The sequence below is a fragment of the Chlamydomonas reinhardtii genome, chromosome 7 (assembly GCF_000002595.2).
Source record: "Chlamydomonas reinhardtii strain CC-503 cw92 mt+ chromosome 7, whole genome shotgun sequence".
Taxonomy (NCBI): Eukaryota; Viridiplantae; Chlorophyta; class Chlorophyceae; order Chlamydomonadales; family Chlamydomonadaceae; genus Chlamydomonas; species Chlamydomonas reinhardtii.
In genome coordinates this window covers 5,901,694-5,917,581 of record NC_057010.1, presented here as the reverse complement: position 1 = coordinate 5,917,581, position 15,888 = coordinate 5,901,694, and the positions used below count along the sequence as shown (strand labels likewise).

The 15,888-nt window shown below is 66.9% G+C and overlaps 4 protein-coding genes across 5 annotated transcripts in view; 1 reads left to right on the top strand and 3 right to left on the bottom strand.

Annotated features, from left to right (window-relative positions):
- The window catches only part of CHLRE_07g354100v5 (uncharacterized protein), an 8,333-nt gene extending 3,771 nt beyond the window's left edge, over nucleotides 1–4,562 (top strand). The window contains exons 11-19 of the mRNA XM_043064621.1: nucleotides 194–254; nucleotides 414–586; nucleotides 1,013–1,076; nucleotides 1,379–1,497; nucleotides 2,033–2,099; nucleotides 2,422–2,496; nucleotides 2,739–2,778; nucleotides 3,029–3,147; nucleotides 3,501–4,562. Coding sequence (XP_042923189.1) covers nucleotides 194–254; nucleotides 414–586; nucleotides 1,013–1,076; nucleotides 1,379–1,497; nucleotides 2,033–2,099; nucleotides 2,422–2,496; nucleotides 2,739–2,778; nucleotides 3,029–3,147; nucleotides 3,501–3,932 — 1,150 coding nt within the window. The 3' untranslated portion in view covers nucleotides 3,933–4,562. The remainder of the gene's footprint in view (nucleotides 1–193; nucleotides 255–413; nucleotides 587–1,012; nucleotides 1,077–1,378; nucleotides 1,498–2,032; nucleotides 2,100–2,421; nucleotides 2,497–2,738; nucleotides 2,779–3,028; nucleotides 3,148–3,500) is intronic.
- Nucleotides 4,563–4,707: 145 nt separating this feature from the next.
- Nucleotides 4,708–6,129, bottom strand: CHLRE_07g354075v5 (uncharacterized protein). Its single transcript, XM_043064620.1, has 2 exons — nucleotides 5,845–6,129; nucleotides 4,708–5,609 (listed from the first exon to the last, which is right to left on the bottom strand). The coding sequence occupies exons 1-2, from the start codon at nucleotides 6,008–6,010 to the stop codon at nucleotides 5,497–5,499; spliced, it is 279 nt and encodes a 92-aa protein (XP_042923188.1). The 5' UTR covers nucleotides 6,011–6,129; the 3' UTR covers nucleotides 4,708–5,496.
- A 1,178-nt stretch (nucleotides 6,130–7,307) lies between these two features.
- CHLRE_07g354050v5 (uncharacterized protein) lies at nucleotides 7,308–12,739 on the bottom strand. 2 transcript variants are annotated; one of them, XM_043064618.1, is made up of 2 exons: nucleotides 8,518–12,739; nucleotides 7,308–8,292 (listed from the first exon to the last, which is right to left on the bottom strand). In XM_043064618.1, exon 1 carries the CDS (start codon nucleotides 12,676–12,678, stop codon nucleotides 8,554–8,556), a length of 4,125 nt encoding a protein of 1,374 aa, XP_042923187.1. In that variant the 5' UTR covers nucleotides 12,679–12,739; the 3' UTR covers nucleotides 7,308–8,292; nucleotides 8,518–8,553. The 2 variants fall into 2 exon arrangements, with proteins under 2 accessions (XP_042923187.1, XP_042923186.1); XM_043064619.1 differs by having other exon boundaries at nucleotides 8,522–12,739.
- Nucleotides 12,740–12,792: 53 nt separating this feature from the next.
- Nucleotides 12,793–15,659, bottom strand: CHLRE_07g354000v5 (uncharacterized protein). The gene is made up of 3 exons (XM_043064617.1): nucleotides 15,457–15,659; nucleotides 14,788–15,262; nucleotides 12,793–14,499 (listed from the first exon to the last, which is right to left on the bottom strand). The coding sequence occupies exons 1-3, from the start codon at nucleotides 15,618–15,620 to the stop codon at nucleotides 13,750–13,752; spliced, it is 1,389 nt and encodes a 462-aa protein (XP_042923185.1). The 5' UTR covers nucleotides 15,621–15,659; the 3' UTR covers nucleotides 12,793–13,749.
- Between the last annotated feature and the right edge of the window lie 229 nt (nucleotides 15,660–15,888).

Here is a 15,888-nt window from a genome sequence, read left to right as displayed (position 1 = left end):
CAGGGGGAGGGTGCGGCGGGAGGGGGTGGTTTCCACCATTCCCAGCAAGGACCCAAATGGTCCCCTGGTCCCTGATGCTCGTGTGTATGTACGGTAGGCGTGTGCTCAAGCCTATGGCAGCGCCCGGCCAACTGCGCGCCGCCTCATCGCCCGCCTCGTGCCCCACCAACCCATCCGCACACCATGCTCGCAGCGGCCACACGGTGGCGGCGGTCAAGCAGTGTTTCGTGCAGGCCAAGGACGCCGGATTCAAGGTGTGTCGTGGCTGTGTGGGGTTCGTGCTGGGGTTCTCGGGCAGGGAACCCTGCAATCTCCACGCTCCAACGCCCCACGCCCTCCGCCACAACGCTCAGCTCATCCCACTGACCCCCACCCCACCCCAACCCCTCGGCGCTGCTGCTGCTGCCGTGCAGGTGGTGGTGCACATGATGCCGGACCTGCCGGCAGTGGGCTGGGAGCGCGACATCGAGTGCTTCCGCGAGTTCTTCGAGAACCCGCACTTCCGCACCGACGGCCTCAAGCTCTACCCCACACTGGTCATCCGCGGCACGGGGCTGTACGAGCTGTGGAAGCGGGGGCTGTACAGGTGGGGGAGGGCCCGGGGGGTGGGAGCTGGGGGGCAAGGGAGGCAGCAAGCCCGGAGGGGGGGAGTTGTAGATACTAGCCCAAACTAAAGCGAACCACTGCAAAAGAGCAAGGAGGAGAGCGTGGCATATGCTGTGACTATGGAGTGGCACGGGGTAGGGGGGCAGAGTTGGTGAAGTCGTGTGGGTTGTGTTGGGACGTGCACGAAGAAGAGGTTGCGTCGTGTGTACTTGTATGTGACTGGGCGCTGAGGTTTGGGTATAGCCGGCCTTCTTGTCCTTGTCCTTGTCCTTGTCCTTGTCCTTGTCCTTGTAGGCCCCACCCCATGGAGCTCCTCTGTCTTGCTGCTTCACCCGTCATCACCCCCAAAAAACAACATAACACCCGCGCCCACCCCGCCCACCCTCCCGCCCCCACCCCACCCCAGGAACTACCCGCCCGACAAGCTGGTGGACCTGGTGGCGCGAGTGCTGGCGCTGGTGCCGCCCTGGGTGAGGGGGTGGGGGTGAGGCGGAAGGCGGGAGGGGGTTGTTGTCACCAGCCCATGAGATAGCAAAGAGGAGAGGCAGGGCAGGGCAGGGCAGGCGGCTGACGTATCCCGCGGTATTGCGGTAACGTGACCGTGAGTCAAATGCTTAAGGCCAGCGTGCCGCCCCTCCAGCATTCCTGCCACTCACCCCTGCTCCATTGCCTACATGGACCCGTCCCTCCTTCCTCCCGCTTCCCCCTCCTCCCCCTCCTCCCCCACCACCTCCCTCCTCCCCCTCCTCCCCCACCTGCCCTCCCCCCTCAGGTGCGCATCTACCGCATCCAGCGCGACATCCCCATGCCGCTGGTGACGGCGGGCGTGGAGAAGGGCAACCTGAGGGAGCTGGCGCTGGGGCGCATGGCCGCACTGGGGCTGAGGTGCAGGTGAGGGCAGGAGGCGGGGGGGCCGGGCGGGGGGCGGCAGTGGGGCGGCAGTGGGGCTGAGGTGCAGGTGAGGGCAGGGGAGGCGGGGGGGCGGCAGGGGGCGGCAGTGGGGCTGAGGTGCAGGTGAGGGCAGGTGAGGGCAGGGGAGGGCAGGGGAGGGCAGGGGAGGCGGGGGGCGGCAGTGGGGCTGAGGTGCAGGTGAGGGCCGGAGGTGGGGGGGGGTGCATGCAATTACTTCAGGTGATGGTGGTGACCCGGACGGCGGTTTGGGGGGTCGCCGAGGTGGCAAGGGTGCGGCGGAAGGGGCGGGGCGTGAGAGGGGGTGAGATTGGGGAGTGAGAGGTGGGAATAGGCAGTAGGCGGGTGGACGGGGTGATAAGGGGCCGCAGTCTCCTTAACCCCTTACCTCCATGTGTCCGCCCGCTGGCGCGCCCGTCCTGGCCTCACGCAGTCCCGCCCCACCCCACCTCACCTCACACCACCTCACTCACACCACCGCCCCCGCCCCGCCGCCCCCGCCTCCCCCCCCCTGCAGGGACGTGCGCACGCGCGAGGTGGGCATCCAGGACATCCACAGCAACAGCGCCGTGAGGCCGGACCAGGTGCGTGTGTGTGTGGGGGGGGCGTGTGTGTGTGTGTGTGTGGGGGGGTGTGGGTGTGGGTGTTTGTGTGTGGGTGTGGGTGTGGGTGTGTGTGTGTGTGTGTGTGTGTGTGTGTGTGTGTGTGTGTGTTAGTTATGTGCGTGTGTGTGTGCTTTATGTGTGTGTGCGTGTGTTTGTGCTGTATGTGTGTGTGCGTGTGTCTGTGCGTGCGTATGTTACATTGCTCAAGGTACATGCCATATATGTGCGGATGGGTATACACGCACCCCACCTCTCGACACCCCCTCACCCGCCTCACCCCTTCCCGCCCCCTCGCCGCCAGGTGGAGCTGCTGCGGCGCGACTACGCCGCCAACGGGGGGTGGGAGACCTTCCTGGCGTACGAGGACCCGCGACAGGTGGGTGGCCGGGCGTGAGTGCTAGACATGAGAGGAAGGGCTGGGTGGCCAGGCGTGGGAGGAAGGGCTGCGTGGCCGCTCATGAGAGGGAGGGGTGGGTGACTGGGGCGCGCGGTAGGAGATGGACGCCTCAGAGCCGGGACCGACCGCCTTTTCATGTTCTTTCATGTTCATGTCGTGTTTCCGCACCGCACCGCGCCTCACCCCTCCCCCCCCCTGCACGTGGGCCCCACCACACACAGGACATCCTGGTCGGGCTACTGCGGCTGCGCAAGCTGGCGGGTGCGTGGTGCTGTTCAGGGGGCAGTCATGTGTGGGGTGGCACACTACTGGGGTACCAGTACTGGCGGGCGACACAGCGCCCACACACTCCGGCCGACCACGTCGCTCACCAACATCGGCCTCGCCTTCACCTCATGCCATAAGGCGCACATCCCAACCTCCCTCCCCACCTCCCCACCTCCCTTCCCACCTCCTCTCCCCCTCTATCCCCCCTCTCCCCCACCATCCCCCCTCCCGCCCCACTCCTCAGGCCCCGACTCCAGCCGCCAGCCGGAGCTGCTGGGCGCTGTGTCCATGGTGCGTGAGCTGCACGTGTACGGCACGGCGGTGGCGGTGCACGCCCGCGACAGCGCCAACTTCCAACACCAGGTGGGGGGGAGAGGGAGGAGGAGAGGGAGGAGCAGAGGGATGAGGAGAGGGAGGAGCAGAGGGAGGAGGAGAGAAGGCGCGTGTGCTAGAGATCACAAGGGAAGGAAACATGAAGGACTGTGCGGCGTGTGTTTTGGGGGTGTCGAATTGGGGTGGGTTGTGGCAAGGCGGAAAGGGGCCGCGATGGAAAGGGGCCGTGGCATGGGAAGCGGGCGCGCAGGGGCGTCAGGCCATGTGGAGGCGGCAGGGATGGAGGGGCGCACGGTAAGGTACGGAGCGATTGGCCACATGCCTTGCCCACCGTGCTCACACAGCTCCTCCCCTACCCGCCTCCCACCTCCCACCTCACACAGGGCTACGGCAGCCTGCTTATGGCGGAGGCGGAGCGCATCGCGGCGCGCGAGCACCGCTCCGTCAAGATCGCGGTCATCTCGGGCGTGGGCACGCGCCACTACTACCGCAAGCTGGGGTACCACCTGGAGGGCCCCTACATGGTCAAATACCTGGTGCCGGGACCGGCGGGGGCGGGAGCGGGAGCAGAGGGGAAGGAGGGGGTGAAGGGAGGGGCAGGGTTCGTGCCGCGGGAGGTGGTGCCGGCGGTGCGGGCGGCGCGGGTGCGGAAGGAGGACGGCGGCGAGGAGGGCGGCAAGGCGGGGGCGGGGGCGGGGAGGGAGGAGGAGCGGCAGGCGCTAGCGGCGGCAGTGCCCGCGCCGCAGCTGTCGATGCAGCCGGCGTGCAGGCGGCGGCGGACGGTGGCGCGCGCATGCCGCGTTGCGGGGCAGTAGCGGGCGGGGCTGCGGTGCCCGCATGCGGCGGCAATGCGGCGAGGAGGAAGGCAGCCGGTCTAGTGGCAGGCGGGGTAGCTGACGCACGCATGCTGGCACTGAGCCAGTGGGGGCCACCGTAAACAGCTGAGGGCAAGTGCCGGGGGCGCCGGGTGTGTCGGCTGTTGTGCGGCTGACCGACTGCACCGCCGGCGCGAGGGGCCGGCGGGACTGTGGCCGTGTGGGGCAGCACAGGCAGCGGCTGCTGCCAGCTCTCAGGCATCATGCCGCGCACAGCTGATGGCAGGGAAGCAGGGAAGCAGGGAGAGGAAAAGAGTGCGGCCCGTGTGGGTGTACGTGTTGGGGCGCGGCGGCGCTGCAGAGTGCAGGCGTCGAGACGAATCGCGCAAGTGTTTGCCGCATGTCAGGCGCAGTTGCTGGGCTGGAAAGCGCATCGCTGACATTCGCGTCGGGCTGGTGCGGCGGTTTAGACAGCTGTCAGGCAGGGGCCATGGCAGGGGCCCGCCGCTTCACATAGTTTTGGAAGGCGGGTGGTGGAGCGGCTTGCCGTGTTGAGCGGCCATACCAGCACAGAGAGTTGCTTGGCCATAGCAGCTGAGGAGAAGGTTGCACCTGTAAATCTCTGATGCTGATGACTGTCTTACGTCACGTGGCTGCGCACTGTAGAGTGCGCCTCGAGCAGCAGCAGGCACAGCTAACCTGGATAGTGAACGGCCCCGGCTGCGTGCGGGTATCCAGGGGAGGCTGGATGCATGACATGAGGTGCCGGCAGGCTGAAGAGTGAAGGCTGCGTCCCACCCCATCAAGCAAGTCGCTGCAACACGGGACATCACAGGCACATGGATGCGCCATTACCAAGACGGGACAGTCCGACCGCAGGGGCACGCCACACCGTGTTATGGCCGCACCATGCTACCGTATGGCCGACTCTCGCACAGGGCTTGAAAGTATGTAGTAAGGGAATGCCCCGCTCCCGCATGGCAAACACACGCACGCATGGCAAACACACGCACGCGTGGCCTCCTCCTCCTACCCTGACATCCATGTCTGCCTCACCACCTTGCCCTTCCACCAGCCGCAAATCACCCAGCACCAGCACCAGCGCCAGTCCTGCTCCTCCAGCCGTCCTTCTCCACCCTAACCTGCACGGCTCACTACACATCGCCGCCCAGCCCCGGGCCCGGCCCGTGCTGCACTGTGAAGCTGCCGGCCCAGGCGTTGTCCTTCCACTGCTCTAGCAGCGCCCGCCGCCGCATCTCGCTCTGCAGCTGGATGATCTCCACAGGCCCGATCTTGCCCAGAGAGCCTGTGATGGCTCCCGTACCATACCCAAGGTCGTTCCAAGATTGTCGATGCCTGGGCTGGGTGCAATTTGTTTCTCGGGACTTAACTATATCAGCCACTTGGATCCGTCCATTGCCATGTACCATCGCACCCTACCCCGCTACCAGCCGGTTCTGTGGCGGCCCGAAATTCATCTCCGCGACTCCGGCACACAGTCCTCACCTGCACCTGCTCCTGCACCCGGTCCTGCTCCTGCTCCTGCTCCTGGTCCTGGTCCTGGTCAGCTGCTGCGCCCAGGGGCCCAGGGCAGGTAGTGCACCACGCGCTTGGCGCCGGCCAGCGGCACGTTGTGCTGTACGCCACTGCCCGTCTCCTTCCCTAGCTCGTCGGCCGCTGCACGCCCCACCAATGCGGCCGTGACGTTGACCAACCCCGCCACGTCCCCCTTCACGCACCCCCTGCACACCCCCCCTGCGCAACCTGCGTCCTTATGCTGCTGAGTGCTGACCTGTCGTCAACCAGGACCCGTGGGCGGGGTGGACGCTGGATGACACGTCATGAAAGCATTCAGCGGAATGAGGACGATAACACCACCCCGCGCCCACGAAGATCCCACCAAGCTACCCACCTGACGCGAGGTGTCCGGCACTGGCGGCGCCGCCTGTGCACCCGGCGGCGCGCACACCCTCATGCGCCAGGTGAGTGGCTGCTGCTGGGATGGTGCTGCCCACGGTCACGCTCGTGCTCACCAGCGTTGCCGCCGGCCTCGCCATCACGGCGGTACTCCGGCTCATCATCAGCTAGCAGCGCCGCCGCCACCACCGCCACCGTGCCGGAACTCTGCAGCTAGCCCGCCGGCAGGCGCAGCGCAGGTCTGCTGGAGTCAGAGAAGTGTTGTATATCGACCTCTACCCATTCTCGCTATATCAGGGGATGGAATGACTCGCAAGTAATAATAGGCTCTGTTGAGCCGGCGCTTTTGGGGTCATTCCAGAATACGACAAGAAGCAGCACTCAGACATGTTACTGCTACTGCTGCGGTGTGGTCGGCAGCGCACACGTATACGTAGCAGCCCTGCCTGCCTCTCGCGCGACCTCGTGCCTCCGGAGGGCTGGACGCCTCCGACAGGGCGGCCGCCAGCTCCATCTACCGCCACCACCTATCTAATGCCGCCGAGAGGTCAGCGGAGAGGAGGGCCCCATACATGCGTGAGTGGCAGGGGCCTCTCCTCACGCACCCCCCTCACACACGCGGGTGGCTATGTGGATTTGGTGGCCGCGCTGTCCGAGTCCAGCCCGCAGCAGCAGCAGTGGCTGCATACGCTACATGGGCCCCACGCAGGTGCAGCCAGCTGCTGGTCCCGGCTAGCGGCGCACTGCGGCGCTTCATCCTGGACAGCGGGGGAACGGCATGAGCGCCGTAGTGCGCCGCTAGCCGGGACCAGCAGCTGGCTGCACCCGCCGCGGGGGTCGTGTCGCCTCGCCACTGCTGCGGGCTGGACTTGGACAGAGCGGCCACCAAATCCACGTAGCCACCCGCGTATGTGTGAGGAGAGGCGGTGTAAGCACCTACGTTTCAAGCGCTGTATGTGCGACCCGTACTCCACACACTCCACACCCGCTCAGTCCCGTCCTCAACCGTACTCACTCACCTCCAGGTGGACCCGCATCACATGTGTTCGCGCCGTCGACAGCTGCGGTGGCAGGGAGCGGGGAGGAACGGGATGAGAATCGGAGCCCGTCGCACAAGCGTACTCTGTTAGCAAGCTGCCCCTGAACAAGTTAGCGAGCAAAGCAGCGTTTCTGTGAGCTGGTGGGGGCGGCGCGGCGGCCCATCCTGGACAGGGGGCAGGAACGGGATGATTACTGGAGTGCGGCCAGGATGGAGTCCAGGATGAAGCGGCAGAAGCGCCGCCTTTCGCGACACCTTCTTAAGTTCTGCCACGAGACCCCAACCGTGCAAAGGCGCTGCATCTCATCCAGACTCCAGCATCGCTCAGTTGTCGCGTTTCCTTGTCTGACCCACCGCGGCAGGTAGGGCTGCAGCCCTGGCGAGTTTCCGCGGCACGACGACGTGGCTGCTTTTCAAGCAGATCGCGCATAGACTCACGCTGGGGCCATCAGCGGGCTCGGTGCACGCGCACCTTGGTGCACGTCACGGCCATGTCACGTGCACCATTGTTGGTGCGCGTGCACCGAGCCCGACGATGGCCCCGACGATGAGGGACAAGCTTGAACCTGGAAGTACCCCGGCGGGGGCGGGGCAAAACCCCAAACCCAACAGGTCTGCAAGGCCTGTAGTTGCTGCTAGGGTCCCGGTGGACAGGCCATAGCTTCTGAGGTCAGCACCTCCGGCTCATGGACCTATTTATAGAGCACACCACCGCCCTCGTGTAAGTGATGATGGCATTGTGCATTTGCCAGCGGGTTGGCGTTGTAGAGTCTAGAGTGGCGCATGGCACGCGGCGACAAAAGGGCGTGGCTTCAATGCACGTCGAGAGCAAACGGGAAAGCGAGCAGCAGCCTTGAGTCTATGCGACTTGCAGTACTGGGCACCCACAACTGCACTGCCGAGCCACTGACCCATGTCTCGCGCCTTGCCCCCGTCCACAACAACAGCACATGATACCGCGCTGCCTCCTGCCCCCTGCCGCATACCCCACCAAAGCCGCGTGCAGGCCCCAAACGCAAAAGCAGAAACTAACGCCAATGTTCCAACCGTTTCAGGCACACTGGGCCTGTCGTACCAAGATCTTGGGGCGTTAGTCTCCCCACCACCCCGCTGGGCGGGCTCTAACAATAGTTCATGCTAACTGAAGTTCCCTCCGCAGCCATCTGCCATACATTGCCGTATCCACGTATCGTTTTATTCCTCCACTCTACAGCAGTAGCAGCAGGCAAGTTAAGCGCCAGCGCACTGGCTGGCTCTGGCCCACACCGCTGCCACTCCGGTTGCCGCGCCGCTCCGGTCCGGGCTCCTCAGGTCGCCGCTCGCCACCACGCCGTGCCACACCACGCCTGCGGCTCAGCATTCCTTCCTTGCGAGCGCAGCGTGCCTCAATCACTCAGCTGCTGCCTGCGACGTGGCGGCGGTGCACAGCAGTGGGGCGGGTGGACCCCATCACTAGGCACACTCGGAACAGGGTGAGGATACCTCGGCTACTCTGTGACGCTGCAAGCTTTGACAAGCCGACGGAAAACGCCTTTCAAGCTCCTAGTTCCTAAAACGCCTTAGTAGCTATGAAAAGAACATGAGAGACAGGCAGTCCCAGGTGCCCCAAACCCCGCCACTCACACTCACCTACATCATCTCATGCCGCCGCGCGTGCCTCTGCCGCTACGGCGCTGCGTGCTGCTCCTGCAGCCTGCCGCACTCCGCGCTATGGCCTCCCTCGCGCCAGTGCTGCAGCTGGCACACGCCGCAGCAGTACCGCACACGCTTGCAGCGCGCGCACGTCTTGCCGCCGCCGCTGCCACCAGCCCCGCTGCCAGCGAGCGGCAGGGCCGCACTGGGACCCTCCAGGCTGCAGCACAGCGGGTTGTCACACAGCACCACACTCACCCCGTACTGCCCGCTGCTACTGCCCCTGCTACTGCTGCTGCCTTCCAACCCCTGTTGGTTACTGCCGCTTCTGTTTCCATCGCCACCGGTAACGGCTTCCTCCGCGCTTGCCTCCGCCTCCGCCTGCTCACCAGCCCGTGCCCGCGGCCCGCCGTCGCCAGGGGCCCACAGCCCCCGCTGCAGCCGCCGCTGCACCCCGGCCGGGCACACCAGTGCCACGCCCGACGGCACCGCATCCACGAGCAAGTCCCGGTTGCGCAGCGTCGCCTGCCGCAGCTCCGACGTTGCCACCGCCAGACGGGGCTGCGCCAGCTCCCCGCGCAAGTGCACCTGTGCTGCCGCGCTGGACCAGGGCGCAGGCAGCCGCTGCAGCACTCCCGCCGCCGCCTGCAGCCAGCGCAGCAGCTCCGGATTGCACCTGAGCTCCCGCGCCAGGACCAGCAGGGGACCCATCACGGCGCCCGCGTCGCAGCCAAGCAGGCTGGAGGCGCCCACGCCACGCGCGCCGCATCCCGCCGCCCGCAGCTGCTGTCGCTGCTGCTGCTGCTGCTGCCACTGCTGCTCCGTCGCATCGCACGCCGCCGCCAGCACCAGCTCCGGCGCGGCCGCCGCCACCGTGGGGAGCACGTTGCCGAGCGTCAGTATCACGACGGGGTTCAGCAGGGCCAGCGCGCTGCTCACCCCTGCCTGTGGCCCCGCCTGTGCCGCCGCCGCGTGTGTGAGCAACCAGCGCAGCAGCGTGGCCAGCAGCCCTCGGGCACCAAGCTGCTGACTGGTGAGGAAGGCGCGCCACGACGCCTCTGCAGCTGCGGCATCCGCCTCGACCGCGTCGTAGTCATTCGCCGCGATCTCGGAAAGCGACGTCAGCAGCGGCGCAGCCGCGGCCGGCGGCGGGCTAGTGCTGGAGGTGCTGGTGCCGGGCGTGCTGCTATTGATACTGCTGGGGTTGCTGCTGGGGGTGCTGGCGCCTGCGTGTGCGGCCTTGTTAAGCAAGACGTGCACGGCAATGGTCGTGAGGTGGCCCAGCGATGGCGTCACGGCGCCGAGGCAACTGTCCTCATCCACCAACACACGGGCCAGAGCGTTCAGCATGTCATCAGGGCTGCTGGCGGTCGCAGGCGCCGCCGCCAGCTCCGCCTGCAGCTGCCGCTGCGCCTCCCCCATGGTGGCGGGGGCCCACTGCCACAGGCACAGGCTCGCCAGCAGCCGCTGCTGGTGCGTCGTGGCCGGCTGCGGCTGCATCGTTACCTGTGGTGGCGGCGGCGGCGGTTGCACTGATGGCGGCGGCAGTGGTGGCGGCGGCGGTGGTGGCGGAGGCACCGGTGGCCGTGGCGCGCGCGGCGGCGCTGGCATCTGCTGTACGCTGCGGACTGCAGCCGCCGGCGCGGCGGCGGATGCAGGCGTTGTTTTCGAGGGCGGCTTGCCACCACCTTGGAACAGCCGTACCATCCCCTCCAGGAGATGTGTCACGGCTGCCACGCTCTTTTCCTCGCTCGCCTCCTCCCCCACCCCCACCCCCTCCTCGTCCTCGTCCTCGTCCTCCTCCCCCTCCCCCTCCTCGCTCTCGTCGTCCAGCAGCTGCGAGGTGCGCCTCTCCGTCTGCAGGGCCACCTCCAGCAGCCGCACCAGCTCCCCGGCCAGCGCCTTGCCAGACTCAATGTAGGCCGCTGCCGGTGTTCCTGACCTGGCGGCGGCGCCGCCGCCACTGAAACCGGCGCCGCCGCTGGCCAGCAGGCGCCACGCCGCCGCCAGCGTCACCACCAGAGAGGCCACCTGAGCGGGCGGCGCGTGCGCAAGCACCGCCGCCCACACACCCTTAGCACACAGCAAGTGCACCGAGCACAGCACCAAGCGGGCACCCGGCATCTTCCTGCCAGCGCTTCTGCCGCCTGCGGCTGCAACGGCGCGTACCGTGTCCGGCTGCAGCCAGTCCGCCGGCCGCCGCAGGCGGGCCTCCAGCGCCGGCAGCAGACCCGCGTCCAGCGCGCAGCGCAGGCTGTAGCTAAGCACCGGGCCGGGCATTGCTGCAGCCGCCGGCTGCAGGGCCGGTGCCACAGTCGGCGGCGCCGGCGGCGGCAGCTGTAGCTCCAGCAGCTTGAACGCCTCAACCGCCAGGCGCATCTGTGGTGTCTGCCCTGAGGCCCACAGCAGCAGCCGCCACAGGCCCGGCAGCCGCACCGCCGCCTCGGCGGGCTGTAGTGACCCCAGCAGGCGCTGCATCAGCTCCAGCGGCTGCGCTACCTCCTCGGGCGACAGCGCTGCGTGCGCACAAGGCACGGCGGCTGCAGCAGCGGCTTCGGAGGCTGTAGCGGGCGGCCCCATGCCCAGCCACAGCGCTTCCGCAGCCGCGTGCAAGGAGTCGTACACTCGTACCGGCGGGCAGAGCGGCTCCGTCGCCTGCTCCGCTATTGCCGCTGCCCCGCCCGCCCAAGCCGCCATTGCGCCGCCCACGCCGCCGCTGCTGTTGCTGGTGCCGCTGCTGTTGCTGGTGCCGCTGGTGCTGCTGGTGCCGCTGGTGCTGGTGGTGCTGGTGCTGGCCTGGAACACGAAGGAGCCGACTCCCAGCACTGATGCCACCACAGTCTTCAGCTGCCCGACAGTCAAGCCGCAGGTGGCAGGCATTCCACCCGCTCCAAATTCATGGGGGGTGAGCGGCCCTACAGCCGGCCGGGCCGGCCCCAGGCGCACGCCGGCCCGGAGCGGCTTAGCACCTGCGCGGCCCGCGGCAGGTTCCACACCAGCCAGCGCTTCCGCTCCTGCTGTCGAGCGCTGTGCGGCGGCGCGCGCGCGGGCGGCGCCAGGGCCTCCAGGGCCGCGCGGGACGGTGCGTGCTGCGCACTGCGTAGCCCACAGGACCCATAGCTGCATGCAAGGGCCGCCGAGCAGCTGCCGCGCCTGCTGCAGCACCGTATTTGCAGCCCCAGTTGCTGCTGGTGCTTGGGGCGCCGGAGGGCAATCGCTGGGCTGTGACCGCGGTGCCAGCTGGTCCCACAGCCCGGGCCCCAGCCTTGGAATCAGCACTTTGTCCAGGGCTATGGCGAACAACATGACCGGCCGTGAAAGCCTTGCCCAGGTGATGGCGCTTCCGCAGGCATTGCTTGTGCCGCTTGCGCCAGCCGCCGAGCGTGTGTCTGGTTGGTCATCCCTGCTGATGCACCGTAGCTCTGTGTACACCGATATCCAGGGAATGCCAGCAGCGACCGCCAAGTCCTGCAACATAGCCGTTTCTGACGCTGCCGCTGTCGCGGCAGCTTCAGCCTGCGGCTGCGGCTGCTGCTGCGGCGGCGGCGCGGCGGCGGCGGCTTGCAGCAGCACCGCTGCCGTGTGCTCCAGGACACGGCTGTGGACCAAGGCGGCCCGGACCTCGTTCGTCAGGGCGACGTCCGAGGCCGCCGCCGCATCGACCGGCGACAGCATGTCACACAACACGATGAACATGAAGGTGGACACGAACTCTGCCACCGCCAGCTGTAGGTCAAGATATCTGTTGATGTTGGTGCCAGCGGCGCCGGCCCCGCCATCCTGGCTGCTGCCTGCGGTGACGGGCGCGGAAAGCAGCCGTGCGTAGACGCACAGCGTATCTGTGCGCAGTAGAGCTAGCACCAGAGCGAGCTTAGTTGCCTTCGGCTGGAACGGGCCCAACAAACTGGAACTGAGCAGCTGAAACGTGTCGATGAAGACAGATGTGATGTCGGACCTGCCCGGGGCAAGGGTGAGGGCGCGGCCAGCCCAGCTGTGTGCGCCGACCAGCGCCACGAAGAATCGCTTGTAGAGAAAGCCCGGTACAAGGCCGAACTTCACATTCTGGCGAAGTGCCAGCGCTGAGCGCGCGCGATCGGTGAGGTCGTCCTCACGCAGCGTAGCAAAGAGCTCGAGCGACTCTATGAGTTTGTTAAGCATCGAACTTTTTCCTGGGTTCTCCAATAGGTTTGGTTCTCCTCTTGGCATTTGAAGCAACTCTAGCGAGTTTTACGAGACCGAAACCTTGGGACAAGCGTGCTGAGTGCAGCGACAATGCCGTAAGCATTACAGACGAGTGCATTTCGGGAAGCGGCGTCAAGTATGCAACGTCGCAGAGCCCTGAACTTCATCTCTGCCCTCCCACACTTCCACCCTCTCCCACCCAACCCCGACTTTCATTTCGCCGCCCTTCCGAACCCAGGAACCGTGCGCGGCGACTAGGGCCGGTTTGGGGTAAGGCTGGGTACGCCCCAACGGCCCAACTGCAGTTAGACGATTACCTGCCGTCGGCGGTCACCCATTGCCCTCCACCTGCGAAGCCTAGCGAAACCTTGCTCGGGCCCTTATCATCACCCTTGCGCGATGACTGTAGCAAAACATACGCGGGCGTAGGGTAGCTGCAATTCGGCATTGTGCGCGCAACGCCTGGCATCGGCCATTCTGCTTGCGTGCCTCTGGAGTGCCGCAAAAAAAGCGCCCATCCACCACCGCCTGTGCCCATGTGTGGCATGAGTGACTAGTGCCGCAGCCACTTGCAGGTCGTGAGCACCGCCAGTCAAAACCTGGCAACTGAGTCTGTTACCTTGCTCTCTCTACCAAGCAGAGCGGCCAACGCAGACCTCCATTCCATAGCCCAGCGCGACAAAGTACTCTCGAACCAACTTGTCGGTACAGTAACGCCGGCGTTCGACCAGCCATGCACTTCTGCTCTGCCACTGCAAACTGTTTGCCGTCTGCTTAAGGGTCTGGGCATCAGCTGCACCCTACGGGACCTCGCCAACCTGCCTTGAACCCTGTCCCATCACACACACTCTCGAACCTGCGGTGCCGCACGGCAGGATAGGCACAGCCCTTTCGGCGTTCGCACACGAAATCGCGAACCCACGACCTGGGTAAGCCGTTTGCGGCGGCACTGGTTGCCTGCGCAGTAGGCATGCGACCCGTTCTCCTTGTCCTTGGTACCACCCAACCCACATCACACCCTGAAACCCAACAACGAAGACGCCTCGCTCAGAACTCCTCCACGTCGTCCTCATGGAAGCCGCCGCCGTCAGCACCGCCCGCCGCGCCTCCGTCCGCCTCCGCCCCCAGCTCATCAAACGCCTCCGCCAGCGCGTCCTGCACCCCGTCCGCCTCCTCCGTCTCCACGTCATCATCGTCGTCATCATCATCCTCGTCAGCGTCCAGCATCAGGTGGTCACGGCCGGCGGCGGCGGCTGCCGCCGCCGCGCCCGCCGCCACCGCCGCCGCCGCGGCGTCATAGGCGGACAGGGCGGCGCCACCGAGGCCCTGAGCCGCGGCCGCCGCCGCCATGCCTGCGGCCGCTGCCGCACCACTGAGGAACGTGTCCGACAACAGATGCCCTGACGGCTGTTGCTGCTGCATCGTGTAATACGCGGCCGCCGCCACCGCCTCATCGCCGCCACCCAGCAGCGCCCCACTCGCCTGCGCCACCAGCGCAGCTGCGGCGGCTTCGCCGCCTGCTGCGGCAGCCGCCGCCGCCGCCCGTGCGCGCTGCGCCTTGCGCTGAAGCGCCTTCGCGTCCGCCGCGCCGCCGGCCGCGCCGGCGCCGCCGGTGCCTGCGGCCAACATCATCAGCTCGTCGGGGTCGGGCTCCGCCTGCGGCTCCGGCTCCAGCCCCACAAAGCAGTCGCGGTAGTCGTCCGGCAGCTCGCGCACCCGCAGCCGGGCGCCGTACACACGCGCCAGGCTGCTGCCGCCGCTGCCCACGCCGCCACTGTTGCGGTCAGCCAGGCCCACCTGGCGGTGCGATGGGAAGAGGAGGAGCAAGAAAGTGCAAAAGGAGAGTGAGGGATGGGCGTATGTTACGTATCAGCGGTGGAGGGAGGGAGCGGGGCAGGGCGCGTGTTAGCGCAAAGGACTGTACTAGCCGCAGCCTCGGCGGGTCTGGAGATCACGCAGGCTGTCACAGCGCTGTGCCTTCCAGGCCGACGGCCTCTGGCTCCCCCTGGTTCCCATTGTAAGTAACCTGTCAGCGTCTTGGTGACTGCCGAACCAACCCCCAGTGCCCCCCCCATAAGCGCACACCTTTCTGGCTAGGTGGCAGCCCAGATGCGTGGCGCCGCCGGGCAGCATGGGCGGACAGCCGCGTGGCGGCTGGATGGCGATACGCTTGCGCGCCACAGAAGTCATGGCCGCGTGGAACGTTGCCGCCGGCCGCTTGGCGCCGGTGGCGGGGGCGGCCCCGAGCTGGCTGGGAGCGGGCGGAGCAAGCGGGTGCAGCGCGGGCGGGATGGCGGCAGACGCCACCGCGTCCGCCTCCTCCTCCGCCTTGCGCCGGAGCTTGGCGCGGCGCAGCTGCACCCATGAGCTCACGCCGGCGGCGGCGGCGGGGCTGGCGGCGGCTACGGCGGCCGCAGAGCCCTGGTAGCTGCCCAGGGGCGCAGCGCTGCCGGCGGAGGCTGCGCGCGTGCTGCGAGCCCGGACGTGGGCATGTGTGACCGCAGGGTTCAGGCGCGCAGGAGTGGCAGCCACAGCTGGCGCGCCATCGGCACCGCTGGGCCTGTGGAGTGAGATGCCAGTGGCAGTGACAGGAGGGGCGCGGGTTGGCGAAGCGGGTCGCGTGGGGAATGTGCGAGCAATCTCCTCAGGGCAAGAGGGAGCGAACGCAACTTTAGTCCGCACAAAACCATTCTCTTACGAGGTAGACCTAACGTCAGCTATCATGCAATGCCACGTATCGTTCCCTGCACGCACCTGACGCCCCAGTTCTTAGACCGCTGGGCAGCAATCGCGCGCAACTCCGCGAGCGCCAGCAGCTGCCCTGCGCTCAAAGCCGCGATGGCTTTGCGGTGCCTAGAAGATATTTCGGGCCCTATTTGCAAGCTAGGGCCGTCAAGCAAGCCTTCCGTTGACGCCATCTCGCCCTCAGGCTTAGCTGTACCGCTGTTATCAACTGGAGATCTGACAGTGTAAAAAGCTGAGATATGGTGCAAATTAGCAGCATGGTCCTTCCTGGTTCGGACCCGAATCCTGCGATTGGCAAACACACACGCCAGGGCTGGGACGGCCCGGCCTGGGTGCGGGTCAAGAGGTGGCATGGCTGGCATACAACATTTCCCCCTTAGCCGGGTACGGCGTGCCCCCGCTGGTCGGGCTGTCCCTTCACTTGTAATCCGCATCCGGCTG